This window comes from Phaethon aethereus, assembly GCF_964289735.1.
Source record: "Phaethon aethereus genome assembly, chromosome: 16".
Taxonomy (NCBI): Eukaryota; Metazoa; Chordata; class Aves; order Phaethontiformes; family Phaethontidae; genus Phaethon; species Phaethon aethereus.
Window position 1 is genome coordinate 7,649,133 of NC_138592.1, and position 11,883 is coordinate 7,661,015.

Here is an 11,883-nt window from a genome sequence, read left to right on the forward strand (position 1 = left end):
GCTTTGAGTAGGGGTATTTGTGAAGTTCGTAATACAAAGATTTGTACTGATGCTTACTGTATACCAGAACTCTGAAAGCCAATTCCAAGCTGTCTAGTCTTGGAGCAGGGGAAAAATCTCTTGCTCAACAGCCCTTGTAGAACAAACAATGAAGTTTTACTGTACCTCTAAACACTGGTTTCACAGGTTTGAGAAAAGGTTACTTTGGCTTGCTGCATTTACTTGTTATGAATTCAACAATGTATGTATTGAAATATGGTTTCATCAGCTTTATGTAACTGGATATGAGTAGGTTTAGAATAGATAGTAGGCAAAGTATTGGTTTTATACGGCAGTCTTAATACAGAAGCCCAGCTCATGGAATACAGGGATGTTCAAGACAGTATTATTTCAACTGCAGTAGGTAGAAGAGTGACCCGACTGCCTTCTAGCTGTCCCTCATTGACTAATTATTAAAAGTATGCCTTTTGTGTTCGAGAGCATTCGATAGTTCTCTTTCCCTAATATTTTCATTATTTGGGAGACAATACCTTCCTTTTCTTTTGAAAAGTCTGACTGACTATTTTTTCTCTTCTCTAGGTGCTGGAGTTCTCTGTGGCACTGAACTCATCCTTGAGTGTATTTTTCCCAATGCAACTATTTGAAATGTTTGTCCAAAAAAACTAAGTGCAACTGACTGTTTCTACCGACTTGAAAAAGCAGAAGAAATAGTTCCAAAAATCCTCATTCCGTCACTGAGAGAACCGATGGATACACTTCACTGATGTGTGAACACAGACAAAAATGAAAAAGAAGTAATTTTTTTGCTTGTGGAAAAAATCTTTTTCCTGGCAGAGGTCTTTTAGCTTTGCAGACTTGTAAGCTCGTGTTGGAGAACTTTACAAGTGTCCTTATTGTGATCAGTGAGCATCCCCAAAGAACTGAAACCTTACATTAAAACACGTAATAGGGAACAGAACGTAGGAAACATGCCAACTCAGCCTCTCTTGGCATACATGGATGGACCGGATGGAATAGCCAGTACCGTTGGTGCACAGATGGAGAATAATGATACCTCAATGACAATAAAAGGAACAAACACAATTTCTTACAAAAGCTTTCAAGAAAAGTTTCTCATGCAAGCTGAGGGATGCATGCCTCTGGACTGTATGTTTTGTGATGAGACTTTTAAACATCCTGAAGAACTTGGTAAGCATGTTTTAACTCAGCATAGGCCCACTCTTTGTGAACCAGCTGTCCTGCGTGTTGAAGCAGAGTATCTTAGTCCTCTAGATAAATGTCAAGTAAGAACAAACTTGCCTTCTCCAAACAATGAAAAGGACAGTGAAGAACTTAGTTGCGAAGTTTGTGGGCAAACATTTGATGAGGCTTTTGATGTTGAGGCACACATGAAAAAGCATAAAGATTCTTTCACATATTGGTGTAATGTATGTGGAAGAAGATTTAAAGAGCCTTGGTTCCTCAAAAATCACATGAGAACACATACTGGAAAGCCTGGTTCTAGAAACAAGCACCAACAAGGTTCTGAAAGCCCCATAACAATAAATGAGGTGGTGCAGGAGCATGTAACTGAAAATGTAACGTCACCTTACAAAATTTGTATGGTTTGTGGTTTCCTATTTCTCAATAAAGAGACTCTAATTGAGCACAGTAAAGTGCACACCAAAGAATCAGTACCCAATGGTGAAAGCCCCCAAGTGACTGGTGAACCTAATGCAGAAGAAAGGTCTCAAAGAGAGGAATTTTTGCGATTCTTGAACTTAAGACCAAACTTGGTTCCAGAAAAAGACAAGTCACAAAAACCTGTGAAATGGATAGCTGAACTAGATCCTTTCAACACATATCAAGCATGGCAGCTGGCTACCAAAGGTAAAGTTGCAGTTGGCCATGGCCAAATTAAAGAACCAGGGCAAGAAGGAAGTACAGATAATGATGACTCATCTTCTGATAAAGAAGAACTCGGTGAAATTTGGAATTCAAATAAAGGTAGCCAGACTGAAACTACAGGGAAGTCAAAAGTAAATAAAAACAGCAGTTATACAGGGAATGGTAACTTATCTCAAGACAAATTGAAACATCCCGGTGGTGAAGTGCCTTCTATGGAGATGGATTCTAAAATGTCGCAGAACAAAGAGAAACCAACACACTGTTCAGAGTGTGGTAAAGCCTTCAGAACATACCACCAGCTAGTCCTTCATTCCAGAGTACATAAGAGAGACAGACGGACTGATGGAGAGACTTCAGCTGCTTCGAGGACGTGCTGTGGTGATATAATTGCAAGTCTGGATGAAAATGGAGCAGGAGAACGAATAGAAGGAGGCTCTGAAGATGGATCTGAAGATGGGCTTCCGGAAACACTTAATTTAGGTGAGCAGCGTTTTGAGCGCCTAAGTTTGAAATAGCTTTTACTGTATTGTGTAGGAACTCTTTGGAGCCAAAGAATGCATCTTGCCTTTCTCGGTTATATTTTCAAAACTCGGACAGGATTAGAAAAGTTCTGGTGAGGGACAGGCAAAAGAGAAGAATGAGAGGGAGAGGAAGGTTCTGACACGGCCATTTTGAGATCTTTGAAGTTGTGTTGGGCCTTCTTGCAGTTATGATTTGTATTACTGGAATCATTGAAATACTTTTAATAACAATCAGTCTAAGAATTAAAAGTCACTGTTTACTTACCCCTTCCCCCCCCTCGCCCCCCGCAGGAATCGTAGTTTTACTGGGTGCTTTTGAGTGTTGCATAGCCCTTCTTGTCCAGAACATGTTTTTACAAATAGTATTTCTGAAGATATCATTGCGGTTTCACTTTTTTCCTGCATCTTGTAAGAAAGGGCAGAAAATGTCCAGTGCTCAATACCAGCAGTTAAGATCCTGAGAAGAATAGTTCCAAACTTTTTCTGTCAAGCTGCAGGTTGTATGTTTCTTTTTAATGGTGTGTAACTTGAAAGCCTAAATGTCAAAACTGGCAATTTTAAATCAGTTGCGTAAGGACGTGCATGCAGGCTATTAACATGTGGACATCATGTGTGTAAGAGAGGTATATGTTTAACTTCTCTTTCTTGAAGGGTTGCTAACAGTTCTCTTTGACAGAGTGGATGGGCTCAATCTGTGTGTTACCCAGGATTAATTCTGCATCTTACCGTGTCTTAGGAAAACAAGTGATACTGAATGAGTCTTTAATTGAAAAGGATTGCATGTCTGGGGACAAAAAGGAATAGCAAAAAGTCTGCTAGCTAATCTAGCACTCTTGTGTGTGACATGCGTTGAGTCTGCATTTAAAGAGCAGACACTTGCATAATCTCAAGAAAAGACATAACGTACAGAATGTCCTGGCACACACAGCTGAATTTTCCATTTCTGGTAATGTGCAGCCCTCTATTTGCTTCCAGTAACAAAGGAATGGAATTATTACCTAATGTTAACTTGCTTGTTTTGTTTCTCAGTGTCTTATCCTAAAGTACAGCAGCTTTTGTTGTGAGATGCTGAGTCATGCTTATTGAGACATTATCTGTTTGTTTAAAGCAGCTATGGCTTGCCTTAGCTGTAGTTCAGCCGTACTTAGCATTTCCAGCATAGAAGCTTTCCAACACGTCGGAACTTCAGAGAGCTGTTTTGAGCTGTTGTGTATCTAACATCTCAGTCAAGCAAAACCTCTCCTTCCTTCTCTTCCCACATTAGCTTTCTACTTAGCTTTGACTTGGATAGTTCACTGAAGTTGTCTTGATGTTTTTTCAATTTAACCTGCCAAAAGAAATCGTGTTGATCCGAACGGTGTATTATGCGTAAGCTTTCGCCCCTTTCTTGTTAGACATTATGCTGTACTTGTCTCCCTCCAGTGGTAACTACCGCTGCTTACACTTGAGTGCAACCAGTTTTTAATCTGTGAATTTGTTGCTTGAAAACATGTTTCACAGAACAGCAACCCCTGTCACTCTCCTACTCCCGTGTTTGTCAAAATATGGCAAATATTTTTATTTGAAAAATAAAAGTGAAAGATTATTTATTAAATGTAAGGATGTTGTTATACAGGCATGATGCTCCATTGATTAGCACAGAAATAATAATAGAATTATTGCAGTTAATAAGAAAATCCATCTTTCTCTTTGTCTTCCTTCCCCAAAACATCTTCCTGTGTTTTGCCATGGTGCACAGAGCAGGCTTACAGTTTGAATTATCACGTTCACACTTAGTACTCCCTTCAAGCACTCTCTTTAATAAAAGAATACAGTTTATGAACTGTATGAATTTTTGAGATGGGCCATTCTCCATCAAGTTCTTGTAGGTCAGTAAAAATAATTTTCTTTCCTCTTTGAGACCTAGTTTTGCATCTTGTTTGTTCTCTGGGGCTTCTTCATTACCGTCACTAACCACAGTGTTACTTGAACAGACAGAAACCTTTTTAACTCTCTTGCTCTTTGCTAGCTGTGCAGCAGTACGGAACAAAAGATGCTCATAGAATGTAGGGGTTGACAACAGTTCATCATTCTGTGTTTTCCCTTAATTAAACAGTTAAGATAGTTACTTACAGTTTTAAGCGAGACTCCAAATTTTCATTTGCTCTTCATAATATAGCTATATTTTCTCCCAAAGATAAAAATGAAGATGGTTTGGAAAGAGCAAAAGTTAAAAACCTTGGAGCCTCCAGAGAATGCAGCTATTGTGGAAAGTATTTTCGCTCAAATTATTACCTCAATATTCATCTCAGAACTCATACAGGTAAATGGGCTTCACCTTTGCGGGAGGGGTAGGAAGTCTGCTGAATCCAGTTGGATGAAGTGTTGGTTTTGCTTAAGAAAAACAGAAGTTGCATTTGAAATTATTGATATTAAGAGCAAAGTGTTCTCTAATGCAAAAAAAAAAAAAAAAAAGACGTTTCTTAGAAGGAATTAATTATTTACGTAAGTGCAAGTCCTTTTGAATAGGGCTAATTATATTAAGTATTGTTAAGAATACATTTTAAAACTTTAATTCCTTCTGCTTTTAGCAGTCTAGCAAAAAGTTGGTGATTTTTTTTTTTTAATTAAAAATAGCCTATTTCCAAAGTACTAAGTTGATCGTCTGCCAGTTGCTGGTACCTGGGAAAAAGCTGTGTCTATTTTTCAGCTCAACTTTTTGTTTTCCATAGCCAGGCAAACTCTTTCTACTTCTGTTTATGTACGTCCCTGTTTCTTTTGAAACAGCTCTATTTATAGATGAACTGTAACATTCGTGTTGTTCAATAGCATACTTGTGGTATGATCAAGGGCTACAAGTTGTTGGAGTTGACCCACAGCTATACTTGTTGCTTATCTCCGTCAAACATATTGTCAGCTACCATCTCCATACATAGCCAACATGTGGAAAATATCTTCATCATAGCCAGAAGATGTCACTGTAGTTAGTAAAAGCAGTAAGGAGTAGTTGTTTTAAATGGTTTAGATGCATTTGAGAATTATGAGTATTTGGAAAGGGAAAGAAAAATATTTTTAACTGTTTTGCAGTCTACGTTATTCCCTTGTCTTTAATTGTACTCAAGATTTCAAATCAAATTGTATCAAACTTACTGATAAAACTGTGTTTCAGGTGAAAAACCGTACAAATGTGAATTCTGTGAGTATGCAGCAGCACAGAAAACGTCACTGAGGTATCATTTAGAGAGGCATCACAAGGACAAGCAAGCTGATAGTGCAGCAGAAGTGAAAAGTGACAGCAAAGTTTCATTACAGAGTCAGGACACGGAGCTCTTGCTGGCTGCTGACGGTGCTCAAGAAACCAAAAATTCGAAGAGGCTTTTTGATTGTGCCAAAGATGCTGAGGGCTGCCCACCTACCAAGCAGCAAAAGGAAATTCTGTCCTTGAACAATGCAGTAGGCAGCACAGTCCTTTTAAAAGTGAAAAATAATTCTAGGGAATTAAACAAAGGTTCCATTTGTAACAATTCAAATAAAATACACGAGAATGTGTCCACTCCTTACCCGGAAAAACTAAAGGCTGAGAAGGAAACAAAGGAAGCTCAGCCCAATGTTCCTCATAAGAGAGAGAGAGAGGCTTCTGTGGCATCAGAGGGAGATGATGTCCAGTATATTTGTGCTTTAAAGAATGGAAAAAATGTGAATGATGTGCGAGAGTGCACTGAAAACTACAAACACAAACCTGTGGTGGACTCTCAAGAAAAGCCCTTGAACTTATCTATTGGGACTTCACAAGAATGTTCAGTGGTTTCAACTAGAGGCCTGCTAGCACCCATCACCTGTCCGTTTTGTACTTACAGAACATTTTACCCAGAGGTCCTAATGATGCACCAGAGGCTGATGCACAAATACAACCCTGACACCGTGAACAAAAATGGCTATAGAAGCAAGGCTCTAGTTAAAGCCAGACGCACTGGATGCCCTCCAGCTCTGCTTGGTAAAGATGTGCTTCCTCTGTCTTTTAATTCTAATAAAAGTAAGGCTTCCCCATCTACACAGCAAAAACTGTTGCAAACGGGGAAAGCTAAGCAATGTCACACTCCACAGAACAAAGTCGCTCTCTTTTCGGTGGCTGACTCGAGCAGCGCAGCCCCAAGTAACCTCAAGTTTCATAAACAGCAAAGTAATGTTGGAGCTCAGGCAAATAACTATAGACAACCTCAGCAAGAAATGCACTCCAGTTCCAGCATCTCTCCAGTATTGGACAGAGTAAAAAGATCTGAATCTAAAGTAAAAGCTCTGAGTGTCCCAGTGCCTCAGTCTGGTCTAGTAAGCAGCAGTACGAATGGGGCTCTCGACTCTCACCTAAATGAATCTGCCTGGTCTTGTCATCGAGGAAGAGACTATCTTTGTAGCAAATCTGTGAGCAATGTAAATCTAGACTATGGTGAAACGTCTTCTAAACGAATGAAACCTAATCTGTTAGCTATTGAACATATTGACTCTCCAGTGGCTAATTACAGAAGATACGAAATGAGCAGATTTCGTGTTGCAAACAGATATGCAAATCTGCTACCTCAGGAATGTTCTCGCACCAAACCTGCATCCTCTGTTCTGCCAACCAAACAAGGGCTTCTGAATTCAGATGATGTTGATCCTCCTAATGTATTGACTGTTCTCAAACCTTATGAGCCATATAGCTCTGGATCACTTTACAGCTCTTGTGGATCTAGCAATGGCCAAGTAACCAGCTCTACAGCAGAAGGTACTGTATCTCCTTCCTAGTTAAATGTCTTACACCATTACGAAGGAAGGTGAATGAAATAGGTGTAAGTGTGTACCCACCTTGAAACAGTGAAAATAAAGCTGTACTTGGCACTTCACCAAGTCCATCAATGCTTGGATTTTAAATTTAAAATCCAGGTTCAGTAAACTCCTGGATTGGGTAATTAGGCATGGAAGGTTTGAATTTTAAAGAGGGATTTAAAGTTCCTCAAGTTCCCACCTCCCCCCAGTCATGGGTCTCTGAGAGCAAACATGTATTTTTTGCTCATCAGGGCACTCCAGACATGCTAACTAATCCAGGATATGGAATGAGCCTTTCTGCTTAATAGACAAGAAGTCTTGGACCATCTGGAATATTAATAAAACCTTTCACAAAAAAAAGCTGTCATGTACAATTGTTCCCTTCAGTTGCAGAAAAGGATGTATTGCAAACATAAAACTAGGATTTAAATCTTATACCTCTGTTCTTCAGTGGGTTTTTATAATGTTTAATTTTTAGTAGGAGCAGAGTATGTTGTTAAATCAAGACAACATATTTCTGCTATTCTAATTATGGTGTCTCACTGCACTAAGTAGTAACGTTTTGTGGAGAATTCTGGGCGTAGCAGAGATAAATGGTTTGTGATGTATTTGGAAAAATCTGTTACTTCTATGAAATACATGCTTTTTGTATTTTATTCTTAGCCACCGCTTTCAAAATTTAGCAGGAGGCCAAGATTAAAAGGCGCTAGGTGATATTTAAGCAGTTATCTGACTATTTGTAGAATATGGTATTTATAACTTTGAGCTGAGGTCACTATGGAGTTAGCTATAAATACAGGACTTTGAGTTTTGAAACGAAGACTATAAAAATGACTAGTGTGTGTGTGTGCTGTGTAGTCTTAAAGTGTCTAAATTTCTGAACTCTGAATACTCCCATTTTCTGGAAGTAGTAAGATTATTCTTCTGAAGTAGTCTGGGTTCACAACAAGCAGCGATGTGTTACCTTAGGTCAGAGCAAACTGCAAAATACTAAATCTGCATTTAGTTATGTGACAAAAAATGTATTCACTAACTATCTTCTGGTTTTGGTTTGCTTGTTTTGAGGTTGTGGGCTTTATAAATATTCAGGATTGCTAGTGGGTTATGGAAAGATGAAGGAAAGTGTTACAGTTCTCTTTCCAGTCTGGGGAGGGAGTGGATAAAGGAAAAGCCAGCATCACAGTTGACTCACCGAAGTGTTTGTGAAACGGAGTTAATTCCTAGTTTCATGAGGAGTGTTGTCTGTACAGTGTACTGTACCATGAATTGCTGTAAGGAATGTAAAATGGGCACTAGGTTATGCACAGAATGCAGAGGGATGGGCAGAATGACACATGTTGTTGCTTTGCTGTGTTTTGAGTCCTAGTGATCTGAGAGAACACATACAGTGTTTTTTTTCTGCACACAGTGCAGTTGTGGAATTTACAGTGCTTTGCAAGACTTTTATTTTTAAAATTAATGGTTGATAGCAGCTAAGAGCTTAATGTGCGATCTCAACATTTGGTGGAGGACACGACTGACCTTAGGAACTAAACTACATTAACTTGCACGGAGCAAGGACTTGTGCTTCATGACATTGAGCAGATAGAACATTCAGGATTTTGAGGGAATGCTCTTGATGTTGTATAAAATCGTATTAATTTTCAGGAAAACAGGAAGTAGAAAGCTAAAAAATCTTGTACCTTCAACCAGCTAGACAAGTCTGTACCTCAGGGACGAGGTGGTGGGCAGTGTCTTGCTCCTTTCCAGCATTATGTTGGGGTTAGGGAAATTCTCCTATTTTGCCAGTAGTCTTACTGAGTTTAGCCTATTGAAATAGCAATTGATGCAGTACTATTTTTAAACAATTACTTCATTGGAATCCACCTTGTTCTTCTTTTGAAAGCTCCACCTGTCTGCCAGAAAAATCTGTGGTAGGCTTTTCTTCCTCTTTTTCAGTACAAGCCTGGAGAAAGTAGCCTGTAGTCAAGAACTTTCTACTGTTTCTTGTTATTTAGAGCTCTCAAAACTATGGCTGCAACTAATTTGATGGTATTGTTGTCATGGAAATAAAGATTTCATTGTTCATTACACAGTGCTGTCTCAGGGCAAGAAAAGCAACTTTTTACGGCTGTTACCTACATTGGAAAGACTTGTGAAACAAGACCCCCTCTGTGGGTTTTCTTAGCAACTTCAATAAAAGCCCTGTGCAATAAAATGTAGGCCTTTAAGGCTAATTTCCGAGTTTTCCAACCGTTCTGCTCGGAAGCACCCAACCCAAACCTTGATAGTTATTTGAGAGGGTAGAAGCGAGCAGACAGGCAAACCTCTCGGCATTAGAGTTTTAACATGGGTGGAGACAGTGAAGACGAAAGTTTCTGCAAAACCTTTTTTCGTTAAAAAGCTGAAGCACAACTGTTTGTCAAAGAGTTGCAACTCCTCAGAGATGTATTTTGTAAGATATCATATGCCAAGTACTGCAGGTGTAGACCTGCAGATTTCTGTAGTCTTTTTATTGAACTCTGGTGATGTTATAAAACGTGATGTCAAAACCTTTTTCAAGGGCCTGTGTGCCTTGTGGCAACATTATTTAGGTCTTATGAACATGTTATGTTGCATGTTAAATGCCGGATCAAGTTGTCATGAGAATATGTTCCACTTGGCAAACTTGATTAAAGCGTGATGCCTTCCGTTATTGCTTGTAAGCTCTGCCGTTCTGCCTTGCCCCGAAGAGACAGAAACGTTCTGAAACCACTCAGTTTGTGTTATTTTCAAATTAGTTGCCCATGCAATGGCAACATGCTATCAAGGATAACCTGTTGGCTGATTGATCTGGCAGAGGCTGCAAATTAAAGACAATTGCTCATGACACACTCGAATGGCTTCGTAGATTCTGTTGAAATATTAATTTAGCTTTGCCATTTTAATTTAATTAAAGCTTGCTAGGTTTTTTCAATGCTGCATTTAAAGCTTTCTTGGTATATGGATGGCAATTGGGCTTTTTGTATCCTGTGGGAGTAATGATTCTTGACTTTTTTTCCTTAATTTTATGAAGTGTTTTTGACTGCTTGCTTAAGCTAATAAGACTTAATATGGAACAGGCATTGATTTCACATATATAAATCTGAATTAATGGTCTCAGATAAACATGAAATTACTTGTATACTAGACTGAAAATTGCTTAACAAAGGTCTTCAAGTAAATGTATATTAACACTCTTTAAAGTGTCACAATTGCCATATAATCTATCATGGCAATAATGTAGTATACCTGTTTTTCCTCCCAAATACTCATATTCAAAAATGAAATTTTCAAACATACAGAAACTGGATATGCAGGCATCACACTGTAGAATATACTGCAGCACTTAAACTTTCTTAAAGTGAAGCCTGCTGTATGATGAGTTAAGCAAAGATATTTATTTCTTGCAAATGAAATGAGCAAAATCTGGAGAGAGGGACATCACATATGTACAGCTTAAGTTAGTGTTTAAATTAATGTTTGTCATTCCTCTTGTATTTGTTCTGGATACTGAATTTCATATAATCTTTTAACAGGACTAGGGATATCTTGTCTTGGGGCCCTGCCCGTGAGATGATTTGTGGTAGCGTCTCTGGGATTCTGGATGCTAATGTAGACCTGCTCACAGTCGAATGTCTGACCAATTAGATTAGCAGGAAATAATTCTAACTCCTCTAAATTTGTTTTTGCCAGGAAAGAGATCAGTGTCATACCAACACTTATCTAGCAGTGTGCTGCAAAAGCGAAGTTATGAAAGTTTCATTGGTAATGCACACTTTCGGCCAAGTGACAAGAAGACTTGATCATTTACTTCAAGAAACGGTAAACAAACCTTTTGAGCTAATTGTTACTTAAACGTTGCATGAAGTACTCATAACATCAAAGGTTGCAGCATAGCATGATCAGAGGTTATGAGAGTCTCAACCAGAACAGCTGAAAATATGAACTTGCCCTCTTAACAAAGTCAACCAAATACTGGTGTAGCAGCATTAGTTATTTTGGCTAGTGGTAGTGGCTTGCAAAAAGAAAACAGATGCCCCTTTTCTTAACAACAAAAAAAAAATGGAAGAGCCAATGATAGTTAAATATATTAATTAGCTACACCACCAGTGGGAAGTGTTTAACAAAAGGACTTTCCTCTTAAGTCAGTACGTGGGGATGGGGGAACATCGTGTGGAGAACTAGAAATGAGAGGAAGTGCCTGTTATCACAGTTCATGAATCCTGTGAGAGGTTATGTTGGTTAGTCCTTCCTGAAAATGTAGACATTACTCATTTTACAACTTCTGAAGATTGTGAGGATTGCCTCAAACAACAAGACTCTTTGGTGGATTATTTCATAGGGAAGTAAGGGTTTCCTGATAGCTCCTTGACAGTTTATCTTTGTGTACCGGAGAGGTTGCTCCAAATAGTTTTTCCTTTGTTTGACTGAGGGGTGGGTGTAGCCTCTTAGGGAAACAGGTCGAGTGAAAAGAATTAGCCTGGTGTTCTGAATTCCCATGCTTCATCTCTTCGGTTCTGTAGCTGTATCTCAGAACTTAACAACCCCATTGTGTTTGCAACATTCTTAGCTGCTAAGGAGATAAGTACTCTATAAGACTATAAATAAATATATCTGTATGTTTTTTTCAAACCCAGAGCTACAGATAACTTTCCTCATTCAAATTTAAGGAGATATGTCTTGAATATAGCTA

The 11,883-nt window shown here is 38.7% G+C and overlaps 1 protein-coding gene across 1 annotated transcript; it reads left to right on the forward strand.

Moving 5' to 3' along the window:
• Positions 1 to 968: 968 nt before the first annotated feature.
• Positions 969 to 10,993, forward strand: ZNF217 (zinc finger protein 217; the record flags this gene model as incomplete). Its single annotated transcript, XM_082007253.1, has 4 exons — positions 969 to 2,367; positions 4,585 to 4,710; positions 5,557 to 7,149; positions 10,884 to 10,993. The coding sequence occupies 4 exons, from the start codon at positions 969 to 971 to the stop codon at positions 10,991 to 10,993; spliced, it is 3,228 nt and encodes a 1,075-aa protein (XP_081863379.1).
• Positions 10,994 to 11,883: the final 890 nt, after the last annotated feature.